Source organism: Pezoporus flaviventris, unplaced genomic scaffold, assembly GCF_033815535.1.
Source record: "Pezoporus flaviventris isolate CSIRO_AGI_PZ_B2104156 unplaced genomic scaffold, CSIRO_AGI_Pfla_v1 ptg000063l, whole genome shotgun sequence".
Classification (NCBI taxonomy): domain Eukaryota; kingdom Metazoa; phylum Chordata; class Aves; order Psittaciformes; family Psittacidae; genus Pezoporus; species Pezoporus flaviventris.
Window position 1 is genome coordinate 2,319,113 of NW_026892611.1, and position 23,860 is coordinate 2,342,972.

Below are 23,860 nucleotides of genomic sequence, written 5' to 3' on the forward strand. Positions count from 1 at the left end.
AGGGTGGCCGATGGAGGTGCTGATCCAGGCTGGAAACCCACGGCCAAGTGTCCCAGTATCCCCATCCCCATGCCGTGGGGAAGCAGGCAGTGCGGCTGTGCCACCAGGAAGTGCTGCAGTGAGGCCGGTCCCATGGGATCAGGGGGGTGCTGTGGCTCTGTGGGGGGAGCTGGCTGTGGGATCGCTCTCCGGCTCCAGCTGCGTGTCCAGGGAGTCGATGACTTCCCAGGCTACGGGGCTGCTGGATGGGGGGGGATCTTTGCTGCTGTCCTGATACCAGAGCCCGAAGCTGCAGGGAGAGCAGATAACAGCCGTGGGGGGAGACGTCTTCCCAGGGAATGCGATGGGATCCCAACCTCCCCATCGGCTTTCCCAGCAAACTTACAAGCTCCTAATTCTGGATTCGGGAGGATGAGGATGAGCATCCACAGAGTCTGCGCCGCGGGCTGGGAGCCAGGAGCCCTCATCTTCATCGCTGCAGCACAAAGGGAGTTACAGGCTCGGCACGGGAGGAGGCACCCCCAAGCCAAGCAGAGCCAGGGACACGTGGAGCAGAGCTGGGACCTGCTGCAGAGCCACGGTGCTGCTCACGTCCCACATAGGTGTTCCATGGCAAGCCCAGCCCTGCCTGCGTGATCTCAAGGCTCTTCAGACACCAGTTTCAACCCCCAGTGCTGGCTCAATGATGTGTCCCTGGTTGCCACATCCTGCTCTAAAGCCTCTGAGCATCAAACCCCACGTGGCAAATGCTTCTCTGGGGGAAGAGCCCAACCATCAGCACTATGGGACTGAGGTGGGTGACATCCTGGCCTTGCAGGGAAGCAGGGATCATGAGATGCAGCATCCATAGGGCAGCAGCCACCTTCACCAGGCCCAACACCCCTGCGGCCAGCAGAGACCCCGACACAAGCAAGCAGCAGGCTTCAGCAGCACAGAAGAGCTCAGCCCCCTCCAGACCTTTATTAAAGCCCCCAAAAGGCAGTGAGACCCAGCTCCCCCCGTGCCATACAGCAGCTTTAGCACAGGCTTCACACCCCCCCCATTGCCAGCACACAGGCAGAGCTGGGGCTGGTGCCCAGCAAGGTGCTGCCCTCCCCATCGTGACAAGTCTGGTGGGGCCAGCGGTGCCCATAACGTCCTGCAGAGCCTCCAGGCAACATCTCTGCTGCCATCCTCAATGGCTCTCATCGAACAGCCTCCAAATCAGTGCCAGGAGCAGCAGTCCCACGGCCACCACCTCACCTCCCTTTTGCCATATCCATGGATGGGAGGCATTTGGATGGACCACGTGTGACTGGGGACAAGAGGTGCAGCAAGGAGCCCAGCCCCTGCCACGCTCCCAGGGTGAAGCCAGAGCAAGGCATCAGCTGCAGACGTTAAACCTTTGATCTTCCAGGTGGAAGCAGGGAGGAGGCAGCTCCGTGCCTGGGGAATTCCCTTGCAGGGTGGATGGAGCAGGACTGGACTCACCTGCTCTCCGCCTCCTCCGTTGTTCCCAGCATTTTGGCTCTGATTTTCTTCCTCTGCCTTTTGATGGTTGACTTCATCGCATCCAAGAAGAAGCTGGGAACCCTCTCCTCGTTCAGCAGCTCCCTGGAAAGAGGCAGCCAAGTGAAGGGAGAGCTGGGCACCCTGAGTGCACCGGGAGCAGGCTCTGATGGGCCATGGGCTGCAGGCACCAGGGGGAACCGGACTCACCGCTGGTAATAAGCCAGCTCCTCCTGCACCAAGAACAGGTTGGTCTTGAGCTCGTTCCGCTCCTGCAGGATCTGCTGCAGCTCCTCCTTGGAGAAGCAGCAGTGAGCAGGGCTCCTGCCCGCATCCTCGTGCTGCGGCTCCTCTGTGGCGGATGGAGCTTCCTCCTGGAGGGATGGGAAACGGGTCAGCAGGAGGCAAGGACCCCAAAGTGCCCCCCCTATGGCTGGCAGAGATGGGAATGTCTAGGGAATGAAGGCGCCGGAGCCCACTGCCCACCGCCACACACAGCAAACCCTCCTCATCCTCTAAGACCCGCTTGGCTTTTCCTGCCGTCAGCTCAGGCTTGCCCTCACCAGGCTGGGCTTCGGCTGCTGGATCTCGGAGGTGCTCCTGCTCCTCCTGCTCGCTTCCCTCTGGCTCTGCAGCACCGCAGCCTCCAGGTCCGACTTCTTCTCCAGCGCGCTCCTGAGCTGCGCCTGCACCACAGCCACCTTGTGCCGCAGCTCCTCGTTCATGGCCATGAAGCGGTGCAGTTGCTCCTGCAGCTGGAGGGCCCGGGGAGCGCAGAGGTGAGGCGACGGCAGCAGCTCCGGGTCCCCAACAAGGGACACCAGCACCGATGGGGAGGTGACACGAGAAGGGGGGGGGGGGGCCCAGACCCTTCGCACCCCATCCGCTCACCGCCTCCGTGTCTCGGCTCTTGCAGACGATCTCGTGGGCCTGGGCACGGAGCTCATCCCGCTGCTTGTCCACCACCTCCTTGAGCCGCAGCATCACCTCCCGCTCCTTCCGTGCCACGTTATCTGGGCACAGACACACAGGGACGGGGCTCAGCAGCCCTGGTACCCACGGCCTCCCCAGCACACCCCCACCCCGGACACCCACCTTCCTGGGACTGGCTCTCCGCAAGCTGCCCCAGGAGCTGCCGGTTCTGCTCCTCCAGGCGGGACAGGCGCGCACGCAGGGAACGCTCCCGGCGCTCGGCCTCCCACAGCCGCTGCTCCGGGTCCTGGGGATGGGGACAGGGAGTAAGAGCCATCCCATAGGGGATAGGGACAGGCAGGTCAGAGCCATCCCATAGGGGATGGGGACACACAGTAAGAGCCATCCCATAGGGGATAGGGACAGGCAGATCAGAGCCATCCCATAGGGGATAGGGACAGGCAGGTCAGAGCCATCCCATAGGGGATAGGGACAGGCAGGTCAGAGCCATCCCATAGGGGATGGGGACAGGCAGGTCAGAGCCATCCCATAGGGGATAGGGACAGGCAGATCAGAGCCATCCCATAGGGGATAGGGACAGGCAGATCAGAGCCATCCCATAGGGGATGGGGACAGGCAGATCAGAGCCATCCCATAGGGGATAGGGACAGGGAGTAAGAGCCATCCCATAGGGGATAGGGACAGGCAGGTCAGAGCCATCCCATAGGGGATAGGGACATACAGTAAGAGCCATCCCATAGGGGATAGGGACAGGCAGATCAGAGCCATCCCATAGGGGATGGCGACAGGCAGGTCAGAGCCATCCCATAGGGGATGGAGACAGGCAGGTCAGAGCCATCCCATAGGGGATGGGGACACACAGTAAGAGCCATCCCATAGGGGATGGGGACAGGCAGGTCAGAGCCATCCCATAGGGGATGGGGACAGGCAGGTCAGAGCCATCCCATAGGGGATAGGGACAGGCAGATCAGAGCCATCCCATAGGGGATGGGGACACACAGTAAGAGCCATCCCATAGGGGATGGGGACAGGCAGGTCAGAGCCATCCCATAGGGGATGAGGACAGGCAGGTCAGAGCCATCCCATAGGGGATGGGGACAGCCAGGTCAGAGCCATCCCATAGGGGACAGGGCCAACCAGGTCAGAGCTGCCCCAAGGGACAGGGAAAGCCAGATCAGAGCCATCCCATAGGGGATAGGGACAGCCAGGTCAGAGCCATCCCGTGGGAAATGGGGACAGCTGGGTCAGAGGAACCCCAGGGGATGGGGACAGCCAGGCCAGAGCCATCCCACTGGGGCAGGGACAGCCGGGTAAGAACTGTCCCAAGGCACAGCCAGGTCAGAGCCACCCCCATGGGTACAAGGGACAGCTGGGTCAGAGCCATCCCAGGGGACAGGGACAACCGGCTCAGAGCCACTCCATAGGGACGAGAACAGCCAAGTCCCCACGGCGCCTCCTGCCCCACGGCAGAGGGGACCCCCGAAGGGACCGAGCCCTTATCCGCCGCTCACCTCCGCTTCCTGCCGCCCGCCCGCCGGCCCCACCGCCTCCCCGTCGGGGGCCACCAGCGCCTCCAGCAGCTCCAGCAGCCTCACGACGGGCGGCACCAGCCCGGCCACGGCCTCGGGTCCGAAGCGGGCGGAGAGGCGGCGCAGCTCGGCCCCCAGCGCCCCGGCCATGCGGTAAACGTGCGGCGGGGCCAGGCGGCCCGGCGGGGTCCTCCACAGCGCCTCCGCCATCGCCGGCCTGGGCCCCGCTCTCGCTCCTCCTTCCTCCCTTGTCCCGCCCCGTCCGAGGCGGGGTTCACCGGTAGCGATCCCGTTCGTACAAAATTTATTGAGACACGGAAGGGGCACAAGGAGGAGGAGGAGGAGGGGGAAAGGGGCAGGGGCTGTGCGGGCACGGGGACGCAGAACACACACGCTGTTGAATATCAACAGTACGAGGAGCCGGGGCGAGGGCAGCACTAGGCGTAGAGGTCCTCCCTGTCGGCGGAGTAGACCTCCCCTTCCTGCAGCAGGGCGAAGTTGAGGAAGTGGGAAGGGCGATGGACCTCGTGGTAGAACTCCTTGGGGTTGGCGAGCTGCAGCTCGTACTTCATGTTGGGGTCGTGGCGCACACCTGGCAGGGAGAGAGAGAGAGAACATCACCCACCTGAAGGGCTCCTGCCCTCGACCCGCACATGACAAGCTTTAAAGCAGATCATGCTTAAAGGATGTGTAAAGAACACGCTGCTGAAGAGCTATTTCCTTCTCATAGCATCACAGACTGGCTTGGGTTCCAACCCCCCGCCCCAGGGAAGAGCTTCTGCCTAAGAGCTCAGCTCAGTCTCCCCTCTGGCAGGTTAAAGCCATTCCCCTTGGCCTGTCCCTACATCCTTTGTCCCAAGCCCCTCTCCAGGTTTCCTGCAGCCCCTTCAGGCACTGGAGCTGCTCTCAGGTCTCCCCTTCAGGAGCCTTCTCTTCTCCAGGCTGACCCTGCTCCAGCCCTCGCAGCATCCCCATGGCCTCGCTCCAACAGCTCCACATCCCTCTTGTTTTGGGGGCCCCAAGCTATCCCCACTGCCTCCCCCTCCTGCCCCTCTGCCAGCAGGGCAGCTCACCCATGAAGTTGTAGTTCCAGGACCCTTGTGCTGGGACCATGAAGAAGCCAAGGAAGCGATCAGAGAGCAGCATCTGCACCCGCTCGTAATGGGATGGGAGGTAGCCCTTGGGGTTGTTCCCCTTGTCCGTGTTCTGCCTGCCCCACTCATAGCCACTCGGGGTCAGTTTGTAGGCTGTCAGCGTGCAGGAGCCTGGTGTAAAACTGGAAGGAAGAAGAGATGTGGGAAGTCAGACTGATCCAAGGCAGAACAGGGAAACCAGGAATGAGCCAACACTGCCTTTCTGCCACATACTGAGACCTCAGCATGCTCCCAAGCACTGCAGCTTGGCAGAGAGGGCACAAGAAGCCTCCTGCCTCTCACCTGCAGGTGATGATGATGGTCTTCTCCCCATCCCAGGAGGGGTTGTCAGCCATGACCTTGGCATGGGTGGTGACATCCTGCGGCGAGAGCTGAGGGGACTCGTTTGGTTGGGTGTGAATCCACCCCAGAGGTTCCATTTCCTGACCAAAAGGAGTTTGAGAGAGGAATAAAAGGCATTTAAAACCAGGCCAACAAGCACACAGGGAGCAAAGGCTTCCCTTTGCCTGCCCCCAGATGAGGCTGGCATCTCCAAGTCCCTCATCTCCAACAGCCCAACTCACCTTGAGATACTCATGCTGTGGCAGCTGCCCTGGGAGGTGCACAGTCTGGTGTGTGCCCCACTGGGGCACCATCACAATGCACCGGATCTCCTTCACCTGGGGGTTATCAGGAGGGCTCACTCCATACAGGTAACCTGCAATCTAGGAACAGACACCTGCCTTAGAAGCCTACATGAGACCTCTGTGTAACCGTGTGAGAGCCCTCAGCTCCTCAGGAGCTGATCTCTCAGCCCACAGGCTCTCACTAGAGGAGAGCATCTTGGTTTGGTTACATGCTGAGCTTCCCCTCAAGTCGGGGCCACAAGGAACCATCCAGCCCCATCTAGAACTTGTGTGCTCAGCTGCATTACCAGTGCCTGTCTCCCCAGTACATCCTGACTGCCCAGGACTGGTGTGTGCCCCAGGAGAGTGTGGTACAGCTGTCACAGACTCCCTGCACGCCCACCTGGGCCCGCAGGTCAGAGATGCAGATGAACTTCTTCAACACGTTCTTGGGCAGGATGTACGTGTAGCCCGTTTCCTTGATATCATCTGATGAAACATAGATGTGGTTTGTTCGCAGGTGGAGGTTGGCAGCAGAAATGGCTCTGTGAAGAGGAGGGATGAGGATTAAAGGGTGCACAGATCCCTTCCCCAGCACCACCCAACAGCCCTGCCTGCTCGCCTACCTGACCCGCCACTCGGTCTTGGAGGAGAACGTCTGGGTCTCGTAGTTGCTGGTGGTGGAGGTGATGATTTCATCCCCGTGTTTGTTCACCGTGCGGGTCTGGGTAGCTGTGAGCTGTGACTGCTCCTTGGTTTGCTTCTCAATTTCAGCTATCTGCTGCCTCTGCTGCGAGGGGGCAGAGATCTCCATGCCCAGGATGATGTCTCGGATCTCTGACTGCGTCAGGGATGCGACGTTCACGCTGGAAGAGGAAGAATACCCAAAAGTCAGGTGTTTCTGAGCACACTGTGGACCCCTGGCACTCGAGCACAAGCTCAGAAAATCCACTTGGGGCACTGTGAAAAATGAGACCACAGCTTTATAGGCATGAGGGAGGAAATCACAGGATGCACGGATCAGAAAGCTTTGGTGCAGACACTTTCATCTGCCTTAGTAGAAGGCAATAAACAGTAACTCTTCATCAGGGACTGCAGCGATAGGACAAGGGGCGATGGGTTCTAACTTGACATGGGGAAGTTCAGACTGGATATAAGGAAGAAGTTCTTTACTGTGAGTGATGAGGCACTGGCACAGGTTGCCCAAAGAACTTGTGAATGCTCCATCCCTGGCAGTGTTCAAGGCCAGGCTGGACAGAGCCTTGGGTGACATGGTCTAGGTGAGGCATCCCTGCCCATGGCAGGGGGTTGGAACTGCATGATCATAAGGTCCTTTCCAACCCAAACCATTCTATGATTCTGTAATGATAACCAGTTTCCCTACAAAGCTGACAGTTCACTGCAAAAGGCCCTTGTAAGTCTTCTACTCTCCACAAGCAGCACCGTGTTCACAGCCTTTAGAGCAGGAAGGAAAAGCTGACAGGACCCTTGCAGCTGGACATTAACTTACTTGTTCTTCTTGCCATAGTCAGCAAGGATGAGATCCTTCAGCTGCACCTCCACCTTGATCCACTCCTCATCTGTCAGGGTTGGCCAGATGTGGTGAGGCTCCGTTATGGTTGTCTTGTCTGGTTTCAGAATGACTTTGGCTCGATCGTTATTCACGTGAAGCGCTCGGAGAATCAGAATCAGACGAGAGAATGCCTTGGAGGAGAAAGAGAGATGCAGTTAGAACAAGGAAAACAAATACACAAGGCCCTTGTCCAGCACTGTGGGCATGTGGGCACTGCATGGGAAGTGCCAATGGACTCAATCTGAAGGAAAACCCAGGCAGACTCAGAGATTAAGTGCTCCCAAGCAGCAAATCGTGAGGGATCTCTGAAGCCTTGGCTCCTGCCTCATGCAGCAGAGGCAAAGCAAAATGCAGCCTAGGCACGCTGTGCTCACCGTGTAGGAAGAGATGGTTTTCAGCCAGTCATCATAGAGATTGAAGAGAACCATCTGGGGTTCAGTAGCCTTCAGGATGAGATCCCCAAACTTTTCCACCTTCAGACAGGCCTGGAAGGGCAGCTGCAGCTCCGAGCCTTTGATCACGATGTTGGGGAAATCCAGCAAGTGCACCTGGGGTTTATGAAGAGGAGGAATTAGCTCACAACTACCACAGAACACTGGTCCAGATCAAGTCCTTCACAGGACTGTCTTGTCACCTGTCTTCTGCATTCTTACCTCAAGTGGGTCCAGCATGCCCTTCCGTGTCACTATGATCTGCTTAGGCTGCTCCTCCACAGGCAGCGATCGAATCAAGGCAGCCACTTCTTCAGCAGTCTTCCACTTGGCCAGCTACAGGAAGACAGCAGGGTTAGAGACCTCTCTCTGCTAACAGCAGTGTCTCCATGGGAATGAGAGAGACTCAAGCCAAATTCTATAAATACACCTGGAATGTATGGCTTGTTCCAGATCAGTGTCAAGGCCCAGCATTTCCTTCTTACTGGTCTCAGAGTTCCTGTTCCTGGAGCTCAGTTACCCCTGACTGGCTCAGAAAAACCAGCTGCCTACACCACCTCCCTGGCTCTGCCACCTGAGAGTCTTCTCACTGCACTGGATGTACAGCCAAGTGCAATGTGATTTGCTGTAACGCTGAGCACAGCCCTGTTTCTCAAGCCCTGCTTGAAGATGTCAGCTCTTTCCACCTCAGAGCCTCAAAAGCCTTGCAACATCAATGCCTGCTTTCCTTTACTTTTATATCCCATGCTAGCACTTCCCTGAGAACACGTGAGACACCAGACACTGCAGCTCCACACTTGTTAAGAGGCAGGAAGGTGAAGATTCTCATGCTGCTTTCTGCTCAAGTGAGTGTCTCAAGCAGTCAGAGCCCATCCCCAGCCCCCAGCCCAAAGCACAGCAGCAGCCAGGCCCTACCTGTCCCAGACGTTTCTGCCCTGCCCACACAGAGGTATGGATGATCTTCAGGAAGAGCTGTCCAGTTCTGGGATTGAAGATGAAAATGGCTCCATTGATGGGTTTTGTGGTCAAATTCCCTTCAAAAGTCTGAGAAAGCAAACAAAAGTCAGAAGTAGAGGGAGATAAAGCCTCCACAACCACCCTGAGCACAGGACATTGACAGTCCCTGTCCTTTCCCCCCCACGATCCTCCTCTGGCGTCACCTTGTGGATGGTCACTCTGTACACATTGGTGTCATCCACAAACCAGATTATCTGGTTGGAGAAGAGCTCTCCATAGTTCTGGGAGGAGAGGTACGGCTCTGTGGGCTCGGATGAGTACAGCTGCAGCCCCTTGCGGATCCGTTCTCTCAACACGTAGAGCGCAGGATTTGCTTTCATGATTTTGGCCATGGCCTGCTGGATCAGAGGTTTGCTCCCAGGGAACCAGTTCCCATAAGCACTGAAGAAGAGAACAAACAGAAGATGCAGTAGTTGCCATCAGCTGTGAGATGCAGAGACAACAGCCACACATCTTCCCATGCAGCAGACAGGCACCTTTCTGCCTGCTGAGTACTACGCTATGTTTTCTCTTCCTACATCCTGGGAGCTGCTTACCCATTGCTCTTTCCTACACCTCCTCTCGGTGGGAAGCCACAGCACACACATGCTGCAGCCCCAGAAAAGCCATATCTCCTCTAACAAGTATACTGGAGCAGAAGCCTGCTTGCTGGGACTTGAAACCTTCCCCTCACAAGTGAAGAATAACTGTCCCCACTTATGGGGAGCCTTAATACAAGGCCTACCCTTCAGCTCCAAGAACAGTCTAATCTCCTAAGAGAACAAATGATTAGTGAGCTGGGAGAACCATTATTATGGAAGAAGCAGGCATGGCTCAACCTGACAGGACTGACTAGGTGTCATATCCCATTCACTGCACCCCTCCAGCTTCTGCTTTCTCCCCTCCAGCCTCCTGCCTAGGATACAACCCAGTCCGGAGACACACTAAGACACAGCCACAAACTACCAATTACACTTAAAGATCTCACCTGTGCAAGTTATAGGCCAGATCAATGGCAATGAGCACCCCAGTAGGGGATGGGTAGATACTCATGTTGTCTGTAGTGTAGTCCAAGAACTTGGCTCGTGCGTAGCGCTCGATATCATGGGAATCGTAATCTCCCCAGCGCAGCTGGATATCGATCCAGTACTTCTGAGTGGTGGTGCTGTCCATCACATCCCTAAGGGGAAAGCAAGCCAGAACAACTTCATCTTGCACAAAACTCCCCTGCAGTTGCTACGTGTCTTTGACAGAGAGATCCTTCTGAAGCCATCCTGAAAAGGGACTCTACTGCTCCCTTCACACAGCAGCTGGATGCAGAAGCACTGAAGAGAAACCCTCAGACAATGGGGTTCAGCTGTAGGTTTAGACAAAGCAGTTACTCCTCTACTGTATAGTCAGGATGGTCATCTCCCCTAGGGATTGTCTGCTGAGGATTCAGTCAAACTGAACACAGCACGGGTACAGAATTGGGTCTGATTCACTCCAAATTCTGGCCCTAGGACACCACAGCTTTGTGGGGTTTCCTGAAGAACACTTCACAGTTCCTGAGCTCTGGCTTAGAGGAAGGGTCAACTGGAGGAGAAAACAGGAGCAAAGAGCCTTCATGATGTGCTAGAAGGTGCTGCAACCATCTGCCCAAACCACCCCGGGACTTTGCCAAGCATGTCCTCATGTGTCCCCAGTGAAAACCAACCCTACGTGCCCAAGAGATATAAAGAAGCTTTGGTTCAGGATGACAGGTTCAGCAGCTCTGCACCACAGCAAGATCAAGGAGAAGGAAAAGGGAAACACTCACTTGGAATCTGCAAGCAACGATGGACGTGACACATTCCACTTATAGGAAGCGAAGAGAAGGATATCTGCACATGAGGAATTCATCTTGTAGGACTTCCTGGGATGGATTGTCTCTTTCTGCACTGTCTCAATCTCCAGAGCATCCAGCTCTTGATCGAACACCTGGGGAAAAGGCAGTCGAAGATGGGTTGTGCTCAAGCAGCCTTGCTAAAGAATCTACCCTCAGCACTGAACTAAAACAGGCACCCAGGAAAAACCCATCTCCTCCCCTTCTCTGTCAACTGGGGAAGAAGGGCTAGGCCTGCTACAGCCCTGGGACAATCTCTGTTACTAGCAAGAGGCCGTTGGCACATGAGGAGCATACGTGCACTGCACAGAACCAAACCAAGTGAACACACTGCTCACCTGACACAAATCCATCACGATGCTCTCATGGATCTTCTGCCACAAGTGAGCTCGGAAAATCTGGATGAGAGAGATCTTCAGCGTGGGGATCTTGCCGTGCATAAAGATGCCTGTTAAATCCAGCTGCACCTGGAACCCAACGTACACCTGCAAAGGAAAAGCAGCTGTGAGAACAAGCAGTATCACTGATGAAGTTTAGAATAACCTCTGTTAAAGAGGTTCAGTTCATCTCTAAGACACGTTCTGAAGAGTTAGATCTATTCACTGCTCTTATTCCAGTGGCAGTTCCTACAGGTACAAACTCCAGGCACTTACATTGGCTCTGTTAATGGTAGGTGACCACCACAGGGTGAATCTTCTGTTTGGAATTTGGTTCAAACCCGACCTCTGGGCATTTGTCAGCTTCTTCCATTTCATAGACTCCTCAAAGCCACTGGCCTTCTCCCTAGAAAGGGCAGACAATCAGTTGCATAAGATGTGGAACATGGCAGTTAGCAGAAATAAGGGACGAGTAATAGAGGCAGGGAACACACACAGAAGGAATGGGGAAGACTGTTTCATGTAAAGACATGGATTCACATCCTGGAGTTCAGCTACAGCCCAGCCCCAGGTACTCTCCTAACCGAGCTATATCCACAGTGTGCTCAAGTGATGACTGAAAATGGGAAAAGGCTCAACAGAATCAGTACATCTTGAGCCAAGGACTCCTCCTGGTCACCAAATTTGCAAGACAAGGCAACACCAAGGCTCCTCTTACCAGAAGAGACCCTCCCATGTGGGGAAGTAAGTGCCCTTGAAGAGAGTGTGCTCCAGGATCCCTTCCACTCCACCAAGTGCCTGGATCATGTCTGTACGGTAGTTGTTCAGGTTCCAGAGCTTGCCATCGTGGCGCTGATGGGTCCACCAGAACGGGTTCTGTTTCAGGACCTGGGGACAAGAGCAGAATAGTGAGCAGCTTTGTGTTCAGATCATTTAACCTGCCTGCACTCATTGTAGGAACCAAGATGATGATGATGATGATGATAATGTCAGAGACCAGGTGAACAGCCTCATGCCTGCTGTACTGGAGGACACAGTTCACTTACAACATCAGTGCAGTCAGCACTGTTATGCGATTCAGACTGGGTAGAATGATGATGATGATCTCTCAGGGACTGACCTTCTACAGAGCTATCATTACAGGTTGTAAATAATGAATTTTTCCACTGCTGTTAAAACTTCAGATTTTGGAATGTTTCTTTTGGGGCCTATTTTCCCCTCTCCAGAACTGATCTCTTCTAACACTCAGTTGCACAAAGAGTGGTATTCCCCAAGACACTGTAACCCATCCAAACACTTCAAGAGCAGCTAGCTACAGATTTTGGAGCATCTGGTTTTCAACAGCCTCTACCAGTCCCAACACATGGCTCTAAAAGTTCTTCCTGCAGCAGACAGACAAGGAAGTGCACTCACAATCATGCAAAGTGAAAGGACATGGTCTGGAACAGGTACGTGATCCTCACATTCAGCCAGAGAAACTCCCAGTCCATACCTGATACTGTTTGAAGTCAGTCCTGACTCTCCATCCTTTATCATAAGCTAGGGTGTGCCGGTCCTTCTGGAAGAGGGTGTTGATACGAGGAATTCCCCTATCCCATGAGTCCTCCAGATCTTCCAGTGTCAGGCGCCTGGAAGAAACAAAATCCTCACTCTTTGTTACCTCTCAGTGCTACAGCAATTCATTAATGAGCGTTTCAGGGGAGGAGATGACAGAAACAGCAGAGACCTTGGGGCTCTGGAAGGAGATGCTCTACAATGCCAAGCACTAAGAGGCTCAGCAAAGTGCCCACAGCCATTGCTAGGAACATGCTGGTGTCAAAAGGCCAAAAGACATGGGTCTCGTGTCAGCTTCTGGCACCACCATTTCCCTTGAACTGTGCCACTGAGGCACTTTCTCCATGCAGAGTCCACACCTCCTCCAGAGGTAAGACAGAAGCTTTGCAGGCAGACCACAGGTCTCCAGAACACCGAGACGGTGCAAGACTTCACACCCCTGCCTGCCCTCACACACAGGGATCTGCCTGCACACTGAAACCCACCTGTTCTGGGCTATAGCCTCTTGTCTCTTCAGGGCATATTCTGCCCACACTCTCTGAGAGTCAATGAATTCACTTTCCCATGGCTGGATGTAACGATACAGATTTGGGATGAGCTGGTCCTCCTCATGACTCATTCCTGAGCGGAAGTGAGTGATGCCAACATCTGTCTGCTTGGACCACCTGGAGCACAGAGGCACAAGAGTGAAGTAGGCATCACAAGACTTTACAGGTCACATTGACATTCCCTGCTGTAGAGGCAACATAGCTCTTGAACATGGCAGAATCAGGTATTTTTATGGCAAAGAGCACCTAACAGAACCCTCATCCCATGCAGGCATCAGAGCAGCCCAACTCACCTCAGGTCAGACTGCGGGATGAGAACGTGGCCCATGGAGAGCATGCCGAGCCCCCCCAGCTCTTTAGGGGTGTAAAACACCACTGGTGGGAAACGACTGGGCATTTTGGAATTCAGGCCAATTTTGATCCGAGTCTGGATTTTATTCTCACACTTCACCAGCAAATCAAGCAATTCCTGGGTATTTACAACAGCTTCTCGGAAATAAGTCATCAAGCCAATGAGAGCTGTATTCCATTTATTGACAATCTAGAAAGGAAAGCAAGGATCAGTTCTCAGCTTCTTCTCCAAGCATCTGCAGAAAGCTCTGACATCCATCTCCCTCCTACCTTACCTTAGTGAAGGTTGTGGAGCCAGATGCCATGAGGATCTGCCTCACTCTGTTGTGGAATCTCTGCATAGACTCATCATCCACACGCAGGAAGCACTGAGCTGTGCGCTCCTTGGTGACCTGCAAGAGCACAGCCCCATCAGTTCCTTCCTGGGGGCCCTCTCTCCAATACAGACAATAAGCTAAGCTCTTGCCATCAGGAATTTGTGTAACACGGGGAGGAGAAGAGCCTGAACAGCACCTCTGCACCTTCGGGGCCCCCACCATCCCCAGCCAAGGATTTTCCATCCCTCCCAGCAAGGAAAATTCATACCGAGTTCATTTGTGCTGCCAGTTATGCAGCTGGCAAATAGCAGTTATCCCCCTCCCATAGGCAGTTCCAAGCTCTGCTTTGATGCCAGACACAGCCCACAGAGGGATTGCTCTCCCACCCTGTCAAACCCTCACCCTACCTCATTCTGCAGGTTCCAGACACCGTCCTTGTGGGTGAACTCCTCGTAGCTGGTGCGGCACTTGGGCAGGATGCGGCACTCAAACCCACACATGTTAAACAGCAAATTGGGGTTATCCTTGCTGTAAACGGACACGAAACTGTTCTCCCACTGCACTGTGGTGACTGAGCGAGGCAAACGGTTCTTGATATCCCAGAACACAGCACGACCTCTGGAAAACAAGATGCGCACGGTGACAGGCTGTCAGTGAAGAGGAACACTACAGCTCTAACACCGATCACTCTCTGTCAGAACCACAGCACAGACCCCTCACCTACTCTTACTTTTCTTCCTATCAGTCTCAACCTGTTACCTATTACAGGTAGTTTTTCCCCGGGGTGCAGCACTTACAGGTTCACGTCGTGTTTCATGAGGCGCATCCGAGCATCCCGGGGCCAGCACTTCTTGTTGTTGTAGCCCACAATGTTCTCGTTGTTGGGATCTGGATGCTCTGTCAGGTAGCGCTGAATCAAGTCTCTCGCCTCATCTGCTGTAAACCTGGAAACACACAGAAGAGCTGTGTGATCTACACGATCCACTTCTCAAGACACCAGACAGATAAAGACTTGCTTAGGGGCTGCTGTTTCCCACAGCATGTTTGAAGGTAATGACCCGTTTCCTGTATCCTCCCACTGAAGGCAGTTTCAGTTTCATTCGCTTACAACAACTCATGACTATTTGGGCTGTTTCTCCATGAACAGACATAAAATTCCATGTCCACTTGCTGGGAAGCCACAAAAGGCTTATTTTAGCAGTGGAAAATCTGCAAGAACAGAACACATGACACTGCTGTTTTTCTACCGGGCCACTGATGCTGCAGGACAGTGAACTGAGAAAGCAAGAGGAGGCATGTGGGCACCCAGTTGTTCTGGGAAATCTGCAAGTTCCAATATTCCTAATCTTTCTGAGCAAAAACCTGGAGTAGGAGCACACTAATTCCCATTTCCACAGCATCTGCTGCAAGGTGCCAGAACACAGGCTCACCTGAAGAAGATGTGAATGCGGTCAATGTATCTGCAGAAGAGGCGAATGGGATGGGCCACCTCAGTGGCAATGTCTTGGAAGCTGAGGAAGTCATTTGGCATCTGGGGAGGCCCAGCCATTTCACTGGCACGGTGCAGACCCAGCACCAGCAGGTCCATCACAAGCCCATAATACTGGACAATGAAGGAAGCAAACTGCAGTCCACGAATAATCCCATAGGAGTTTGTGTGATTCATGTCCTGAGGAAAACAAAAGGGAATTGCGAGTGTCGTAACACATCAGAGACCTTTTACCTGAGCAGCTGCTCTTTAGCAGGACCCAGAAAGGGTTTTCTTATTCCCTTATCACTTCTCTGGCAAGTCTTGGCTCCAAAACCTCTCCATTTTATAGTCCTGACAGCAACCCTCACCTTGTAGTTGATCACCACGTTGTTCTTGGCTGTCATGTAGTCAGCAATGTTGTGATCAACGATAAGACGCAGCAGCCTGTTGAGCAACGTCAGGTCAATCTTCTCATACATCTTCTCAAATCGAGACTCCAGCATCACGTTGCATTCACCTTCACTTGTTTCCCAAACATCTTGCAGATTATTAATGCCTGGGGAGACAAACATGCACATCATTTTATGTGACATGTCAGAGTGCAGAACATAGCTCCTGTAATGCCTGATCTTTCAGTCTCTGGTCCCTCCAGTCTATCCAGAACATAAATATGTAAGTCAACCACGTGCTATGGAGGTTCTTATCCTCCTCCACTATGTACCTAAATGTATTAACCTATAAAATACAGTGTCTGATTGTAAGGACTATTGGTTGCAAGTTGCAAATACAAAAACTCAGCTCCCAAGGTGACTTAAAGGAAGCAAGCTTCCCATAAGAAAACGCATTTTTGGAGGGAACACAAGACTCCACTAACCTTGGCACCACTTGTACACCAACAGTGGAGGAGGTTCAGTGTCAGCAGGTTTGATCCATGGAGGGAAAAGTCTTCGCTTATCAGCTTCATACCACAAGTACTGATCCAGATAAGCATCTGTGATCTTCTCCAAGGGCTCAACATCATAAACAGGAACTAAGTGGCTGTAGAGATCCATGAACTCAATACCCACCTAGAAAAGAAGAGGCAAAACTGAGACTTACAGTTGACAGCAAACAAAGTCTTAGCACCATTTAGATCCTGAACACAGTGTAACTTTGAGTACGGTCTGGTTTTCAGCAGGACACCTACCTCCTTGAAGGCTCTCTGAGTTAAAAGGTGTCGCTTGATTCTGGACAGAGCTTCATGAGGGTTATCATAAGCCTGCTCAATCAAGCCCAACTCCTCTCTCTGTGACTGGTTCAGGCGAGATTTCACACTGGAAGTGAGAAAGAACAGGTCAGGCACCTAAACATGAACAAACTAACAGCCACCACATTAAACTGATGCAAGATACTGTTCAATGAAGCAGATCAAGATAAGATTTGTAACTCTCCACAGTCCACATCCCCAGGCTTAGAAGTACAGTTTTGATGTTGCCCATTCCGGGATTAAAAGATAACAAAACAGCTTCAGATGCCTTTCCCAGTACAGATGTCTGTCCCTGCAATCGTTTCCCACTACTTACCTGTAAGCTTCCTTCAGCCTCTCCAGGGCTAATATGAGCAACTTGGTGTCATGTTTGTAGGACAGCGGAGGGAAAGGAATGGGTGAGAACCTCCTGCTTTCCAGCCAGTGCACTGTGGTTGTGTAGACAGCAACAGCTTCTTCCGCAGTGATGTAAGGCCCATCCTGCAAACCAAACCACCGGCATTAGCGAGTGAAAGCTTCCCTACAAAAACAGCACCAATTTCAGCAACCTCAGGCAGGAGAGAAATACCTTCAGGTAATTGTGCTGCCGTTCCTGCTCTGCTTTCAGGTAGAGTCTGGTCAGTCGGCCCAGATTCTTCTTACAGACTGTTTTGTCTACAGTGGCACCCCGACGGATCCGCTCCCTGTTGTAGTGAGCTGTGTTTGTCCACCAGTCAGCTTTTGCCTTCACGTACCTCAGGATCATGTTCTCAATAGGAGTTGGCAGCCCTGGCACCTGGGGAGGGACAGGAACTTGAGGGATGCAGCAGTGGGAACCTTCAGAAGAGCGGTTCCAACTGGGAGACGCTAAGACTGAACCAAAGGGCCAAGCAACAGAGTTACCTTCCAGGGAATATTGGCCTTCCAGCACCGCCAAGCCTCGCTCAGATGTTGCAGGATGGTTCTGGCTTTGTTCTGTTTGATTCCTTCTGGCATCATGTCCAGGATGTCATGCATAACAGCCGCCCTCAGCTCCAGGTCAAAGTGAGACTCCACACGCTGCTTTGTGACAGTCTTTGCTACACCCTTGGAGTGACGGCCTGGCAAGGGCAAAGTACTTCAGCAGTTCTGACATTACTGGGCAGTGCTCCCCTTTCTTCCCAGTATAGGAATGTGCAATGGTGCAGGGTATCTAAAGAAATTACACTGCTACATCACTGATGAATTTGGAGTAGACGATCAGGAGGCTATAGACCCCATAGTGCTATGGAGGAGGGAACCCCACTTCCATTTGTAACCTGTCTTGGGGGCACTAGTCTCATAAGAGCCCTAAAACAGGGACTGAAATGGAGCATGAATACAGACCACGACTAGGAACAGAAAGCTGGAGCTGGGAAGCAAGCAGTATTCATCTTTACCACACACGCCTCCCCCAGCCAAGCTTTACACAGTGTGCTGACCTTCAAACTGCCTGGCCAGCAGATTCCCCAGCCAGCGTTCCAGCAGCGGCGTGATGCCCCTCATGAAGAACAGCCACACTCTCCAGCCTGGAGCCCAGAAGCCGCAGCCAGGACCTTTGCCCACAGGCCCCTGGAAGAACAGAGACACGGTAAGAGCAGGTCACTTACTGACACTCCCTGCTGCTCAGTTGACATGAGGTCATCATCACGTGGAAAGGTGGAACTTACTGTGTTAAACCTGTAGTAGATGAGATGTTTCAGGTCCTTGCACATACGAATCTGCCTCATCAGCTTGTACTTGTACCGGTACATTCCCGTCAGTTGACCCACATGAGCAAAGATGTACTGCAAACCATCTGCCAACTGAAACACAGGCAGCACAGCCAGAGGTAACAATAAACATTAGATGCATCGCCTCAGGTTTGTTTTACAGCCAGGAGCAGAGGGTATTAGGCCATATAAAGCTCCTACCACTGACTCACACAAGGATCAATTCTTATAAACCAGGTAAAAGAATGTCACGCAATGCTGCATGTTTTCATTGTTCCCACCTCTCTTACACTGTGACATCCTACAGAAGCCAGCCCAGATAGTCCCCTCAATTTCCCCTCTTTACCTTAAAAAAAAAACAATAAAAGTAATATACAAATGAGCCTACCTGAAATGCATCCACATTTCCAAGTCTGTACTGGACATGGCTGTCCACCACCAGCTTAGTGAGCCGCAGAACCTCTCTGCACAGGTGGAAAGCGTTACCGAAACGAGACTTCTTCCTTTCCTGGAAGAGAGAAAGCCCAGAACTGATGCAATAGGAGTGGAAGAGCTTCAGTTTGGTCAGTCTGCACAGCATGCAGATGTTTCACCATACTAGCTATTTAATCTTGAGGTAAACTTTACGCAACGGCACAGGGATCGATACCTTAGTGGTGAGGGTCTTCACGGGCTTCAGGTTGAAGTTGTAATCCAAGTGAAGGTAGTTCAGGTTCTTTCTGTGGATCAGCAAGTTCAGCATGTTGTAGCCCTGGCGACACACCTGCAGGCCAACCTCCACCCAGTCCAGCTTTGTGGACTGGAAAAACTTTGTAGCCTTGAAGGAGCGGAACAGGTATCTGGAGAGAGCAGAGATGATAAGTCAGCTGAATCCACATCACAGATCAGCAGCTCCCCACTGAACAGACCTCCACTTACCTCTTCTTCTGGGCCTTGGGAGGTCTGTGCTTGAGAGCATTCAGAACATAGTATTTCAGTAGCTTCTGATAGGAGACTCGCACTTTCACTGGCTGGCCTGCTGGGCAGTGCTCACGGTACCTAGGGACAAACCAAACCTCATTTATTCAGGTAACCCACATTCTTTAGAGCACAAGTCACCTGCAGAAACACTCCTAAAACCTCTAGAAACCAAGCACCACAGAAAGTCTTTATTTTCATTGTAAGATGACAATTTTCACTCAAGATAACAATACCAGCCCTTCCCCTAGGAAATAACTCACCAGTTCTTGACCAGTGGGATATCAAGAGCCCTGCGGGTCCTCCCAGACCTCAAGTTGAAGGGCCGTGGTGCCCACAGCAGGGCAATGCCATTGGCTGTGTTATCCGTGTACAGTGGGGTATCCTTCAGGAAAGGTTCCACGAACTCTGGCAACTCAAACTCTTCATCATCATCAGGCAGTGGTTCCTGACTCTGAAATGCAGAAGCACCACGCTGTTTCCTGCTTCCTCCAGCTCAGTTTTCCACGTTAAATAAGAACACTTCTTTGCTCCCATGGAAGAAGCGGGACAGTGCTGAGCATAAGAGAAGCAAAAAGCACTCTACAAGGCAAACTCTGGCTACCAGACCCTGAGCTCGGTGTTATGGAGGTGACTCAAAGCTTAAGTTCAGCTCCATGAATACACCAAGAGGAACTAGAAGGATACATAACCTATCAGAAGGCTCCAAAACAGTACTTTGCCATTGGACTTTATCCTACAGAGATCACAGGAGACAGCTTTGTGCAGCCCCAGAAGTAGGAAATGACTAAAATGACAACCATGGAGTTTTCTATGAAAGGGCTCATGCTCACTCCTGTGTGCTGCTATCAGAAGCAAGGTCACAAGCAAGATGCTAAAGCCCCATCATTTCCACGCAGTTGGGTTTACCACTGGCTCTCCTGAACAGCAACTCACCTTGACAGAATGTCTGTGTGAAATGGGGTTGATCAGTGGATCAAAGTAAAAAGCTGGGAGATCAGGATCTTCTGTCTTAATGAAAACAACGTTTGGAGTATGATACCTGCAACACAAAACACGCATCTGAGCATCCTGACAGCTCCCCCCTCCTCTCCCTGCTCTCGAGGGTGCTGCACTCACCAGGTCAGGTGAACATGGTGTGGCAGGTTATTGTACAGGTATGGGAAAGCAATTTTGTACTCTGTCCTGATTGGCTGCCTGATGATAATTTTGTTGATGTCATTAAATTCGTTCCAGTCTTCATCCCTTGAAAGAGACAAGAAATGATTACATGAGCAGTCAGGGGACAGAAAGGCAAACATTTTTGACTGAAGACACGATATCAATCCTCTTCCTTTAGGCTTCTCTTCACACTAACAACCATTTAGTGTCCAGAGCAGCAAGCACATCACAGACTTAATGCTAAAGAGAGTGAAGATCCAGAAACAGCTCACTCAAGGAAAGACACCAGACGAGAGATTTACCTCGAGCCCTTTCCAAGATAACCACTTATCTTTTTCCTCCTAAACCAACACTTACTGAAGATTGATGTCTCTAACAAGAGGCTCAAACTTGGGACCTCCAGGAATAGCCATGTTCAGTGCCTTGGAGGTAAAGAAAGCTTTCAGGTCAAACAAATAGAAGTAGTTGTCATCCACAAGGTCAGTGAGCAGCTGGTTGGCCAAACGGTACAGTGTGGACATCATGGGGAGAGTGAACTGCCAGCGCTGGTACGTTGAACCATTCACATACCTGGGAAAGAACCAAGCACAGACACTCAGTTCACTGCCAGAAGACAACTGGGCCTTTAGCAAAGGACCAGAAATAATCAAACACCTTTCATGACCCATCATTCACAGAAAACAACAAGGACAGCTAGCACATGGGCCCCCTCCAGACAGAAAGAGAGGCTGCAGGACTGCTGAAGACCATTACAGACTTCATCTGCCCAGAAAATACTGACTGCTCCAGTTTCTCTCCTCCTCCATATCCAAACTGATACACAACATACATGCACTCTCAGCAAGCATCAATTCAAACTGCAACTAGACAAGACAGGTTGTCATCTTTATGGCACGGTTAGAAACATCAGTGTTAGCAGTTAAACGGGCAGCAGCCCTCCTGGGCAGCAAAGACTTGTTTCCCATTGCTGGAAGCTGCAGACAAGAAGAGGTATAGCTTTACAACAGTCACGTTCCCCCTCTCATCCTTGAAGGCAGGCTTTTCTCCCCCACCACCACCATTACACACAGCCCAGCATAGCACAACCAAAGGTTATATACTGCTATGTATAGGCAGTTTATGTAGTGCATCTGGTTCTCCCCTCTCAATGAACTGCGGTACCAGAGGCACATACTTCCTGTTGTCTTTTAGTGGCTGGTGGTCATAGAACCAGTCCAGCACTGGGGCATCTTCCTCTGGATCCAGCTCTAGCTGAATGGCTTCCAGGGGTTCCACATCCAGGATGTTATCAGCATAATCCAGAGGGGGTTCTTCATCATCAAACGGGGGGAACCTCATCCTCTTGAAGTGACGCCTATCCCTCTTCTCTCGCCTCATCATAATCCACATCGACCTGGTAGGAACACAGAGGCCATTAAATACCACTTTTATTATGGATGCACAAATGTTTGCTCCTGAGTTCCCAGCAGGACAAAGGAAGAAGGCACTTACCCCCACTGAGCAATGTACACCGGCTCTATGACCCAGGGGATCTCATTCACAAAAGAGATGGCTCCTGTGATATGGTACAGGACTGGAACATCTCGGATTTGCTCCCAGGGCATGGGCATGTTCTCCAGGAGCTTCAGCACAGCATGAGGCATGTACTTCAGAGCACTGCAATCAGGAATCAAGGAGAATGAGGGCTGGAAGGCACTCTCAAGAGCGGAGCCATCCACTGCCACAAGCCAAATGACCTCCACACCTTTCACTGCTGGAAACTGCTCATCTAACCTGCTCATAAAGGCCTCCAGTGATAAACCCATGTACTGTGCCTACTGTCCTTGTGCTTCATGCTTTGCACTACCAAAAAGTGTTCCACTGGCTTGGCTTCCAACAGACTGTACACATTAAGGGTGTTACAGATGAAAACAGTGAGCTTCTGGAGGTTTTATGGGCAATGAATGATGCATTAGTGGAATGGACATGATATGCATGAGATAAACTCTCTCAACCAGGATAACAAACAACACTCACAACGCCTTTTAATATTGCAAAAAACCACATGCTGGCTACTTCACACTCTCCCCCAAGGTTCTTCTAAGACAACACATTAACCAGAGGAATGTTCTAAATTCAAAGCAACAACTTCCTACCCTGACCCCCTTCTGCACTGCTACCCTTATACCCTTATATATAGAGAATCACAGAATAGCTCGGGTTGGAAAGGACCTTAAGATCATCCAGTTCCAACCCCCCTGCCATGGGCACGGACACCTCACACTAAACCATCTCACCCAAGGCTTCATCCAGCCTGGCCTTGAACACTGCCAGGGATGGAGCATTCACAACCTCCCTGGGCAACCCATTCCAGTGCCTCACCACCCTCACAGGAAAGAATTTCCTCCTTAGATCCAATCTAAACTTCCCCTGTTTAAGTTTGAACCCGTTACCCCTTGTCCTGTCACTACAGTCCCTAATGAAGAGTCCCTCCCCAGCATCCCTATAGGCCCCTTTCAGATACTGGAAGGCTGCTATGAGGTCTCCACGCAGCCTTCTCTTCTCCAGGCAATATATATCATATATGTATATATTATATATATATATATATATAATGAGGATTATCCCCTGCTCATCAAGCCGCTCTGTACACACAGCGGACACTTCAAGCCCTTTGTAAACACCCTCCAACGACGATCAATGATGCTCAGCCAGGCCTCAGAGCAGCTCCCCCCCGGTGTCACACCCCGCCAGCGGCTGCCTTACCCCAGGTAAACCCTCTTGTCGTGCCGGAACTTCCTGTTGGTCATGTCGCCGTGGTCGCGGATGATCTTGCGGACGTGCTCGGGGGGCATGTCCTCCTTCTGCGCGTCCACGAACCCGAACTTCCTCTTCTCCGCATAGCGCTTGGCCTGCAGCTGCTGCCATTTGCGGGCTGTACGGACACAGAACCGGGCGGCATCAACCCCCTGCCCCGCCGGGCAAAGCACCGCGGCGCCGGGGCCGCCTCAACCCACCTTTCTCCTGCAGCTTCTCCTCAGACATGTAATCGGGCAGCGGCGCCAGCGGCGTGGGCACCGGCGCGCAGCCGCCGCGGTACGGGAACACGGCGGCCATGGCGACGCACCTGCAGACAGGGATGGAGAAGGGCTCAGTGCACACACGGGGCCGCTCCCCCGCTATCCCACCGGCACCCATGGGCACCCATGGGCACCCATGGGCACCCATGGGCACCCATGGGCACCCACAGCCCCCCGGCCGCCCTCACCGTCAACCCCGCGCCTCAGCACCACAATGGCGGCCGCCGCCTCCACCGAGCCTCGGAGACCCGGATGTGCGCGGGGAGCGCGCACGGAGCTGCACTATCCAATCAGGTTTCGCGAGACTGAAAGCGCAGCCTATCAGAAGGCGGAGGAGGGGAAGGAGGCGGGAACAAGGAACGGGAGCTGTTTCCGGAGCGTAGCTGCGGTGGGACGCCAGGCGTTGTTCGGTCCCGCCCCTTCTTGCTTATGATTGGTGGAGAGAGGCGAGGAGAGTGCGCGGCGCCGGCCCTGATTGGACAGCGCCTGGCGCTGATCACCCTGTGCTACCTATAGAGGGCACTGTGCGCAAGGGGG

At 52.8% G+C, this 23,860-nt stretch overlaps 2 protein-coding genes across 5 annotated transcripts; both read right to left on the minus strand.

Moving 5' to 3' along the window:
- Positions 1-63: 63 nt before the first annotated feature.
- RILP (Rab interacting lysosomal protein) lies at positions 64-4,207 on the minus strand. 3 transcript variants are annotated; one of them, XM_061469997.1, is made up of 8 exons: positions 3,933-4,207; positions 2,584-2,707; positions 2,380-2,501; positions 2,052-2,243; positions 1,699-1,862; positions 1,471-1,593; positions 386-475; positions 64-289 (listed from the first exon to the last, which is right to left on the minus strand). In XM_061469997.1, exons 1-8 carry the CDS (start codon positions 4,158-4,160, stop codon positions 139-141), a joined length of 1,194 nt encoding a protein of 397 aa, XP_061325981.1. In that variant the 5' UTR covers positions 4,161-4,207; the 3' UTR covers positions 64-138. The 3 variants fall into 3 exon arrangements, with proteins under 3 accessions (XP_061325981.1, XP_061325982.1, XP_061325984.1); XM_061469998.1 differs by lacking the exon at positions 386-475; XM_061470000.1 differs by lacking the exons at positions 64-289; positions 386-475 and adding an exon at positions 929-1,367 and having other exon boundaries at positions 3,933-4,206.
- A 60-nt stretch (positions 4,208-4,267) lies between these two features.
- On the minus strand, positions 4,268-23,569 carry PRPF8 (pre-mRNA processing factor 8). Of its 2 annotated transcripts, none has more exons than XM_061469995.1 (43): positions 23,519-23,569; positions 23,261-23,370; positions 23,010-23,178; positions 21,756-21,920; positions 21,439-21,657; positions 20,622-20,834; positions 20,223-20,348; positions 20,040-20,145; positions 19,367-19,557; positions 19,065-19,184; positions 18,796-18,985; positions 18,535-18,654; positions 18,105-18,239; positions 17,877-18,006; positions 17,320-17,516; positions 17,006-17,212; positions 16,754-16,917; positions 16,378-16,504; positions 16,066-16,258; positions 15,560-15,747; positions 15,151-15,389; positions 14,518-14,664; positions 14,128-14,338; positions 13,679-13,795; positions 13,346-13,593; positions 12,990-13,169; positions 12,443-12,578; positions 11,669-11,838; positions 11,227-11,356; positions 10,912-11,058; positions 10,508-10,668; positions 9,698-9,889; positions 8,874-9,111; positions 8,629-8,757; positions 7,936-8,049; positions 7,657-7,830; positions 7,220-7,413; positions 6,336-6,575; positions 6,113-6,254; positions 5,668-5,808; positions 5,387-5,526; positions 5,024-5,226; positions 4,268-4,542 (listed from the first exon to the last, which is right to left on the minus strand). In XM_061469995.1, exons 2-43 carry the CDS (start codon positions 23,358-23,360, stop codon positions 4,388-4,390), a joined length of 7,008 nt encoding a protein of 2,335 aa, XP_061325979.1. In that variant the 5' UTR covers positions 23,361-23,370; positions 23,519-23,569; the 3' UTR covers positions 4,268-4,387. The 2 variants fall into 2 exon arrangements, with proteins under 2 accessions (XP_061325979.1, XP_061325980.1); XM_061469996.1 differs by having other exon boundaries at positions 23,534-23,540.
- Between the last annotated feature and the right edge of the window lie 291 nt (positions 23,570-23,860).

Bases quoted from the DNA above. Each gene is read 5' to 3' on its own strand.
- RILP (XM_061469997.1), bottom strand. From the start codon at position 4,160: ATGGCGGAGGCGCTGTGGAGGACCCCGCCGGGCCGCCTGGCCCCGCCG. The intron at 2,708-3,932 runs GTGAGCGGCGGA...CCCCATCCCCAG, and splicing joins GCGGGCGGCAGGAAGCGGAG to GACCCGGAGCAGCGGCTGTG. The intron at 2,502-2,583 runs GTGGGTGTCCGG...GTCTGTGCCCAG, and splicing joins GGAGAGCCAGTCCCAGGAAG to ATAACGTGGCACGGAAGGAG.
- PRPF8 (XM_061469995.1), bottom strand. From the start codon at position 23,360: ATGGCCGCCGTGTTCCCGTACCGCGGCGGCTGCGCGCCGGTGCCCACG. The intron at 8,050-8,628 runs GTAGGGCCTGGC...GTCTTCCTGTAG, and splicing joins GGCAGAAACGTCTGGGACAG to CTGGCCAAGTGGAAGACTGC. The intron at 6,255-6,335 runs GTAGGCGAGCAG...TCCTCTTCACAG, and splicing joins AAGACCGAGTGGCGGGTCAG to AGCCATTTCTGCTGCCAACC.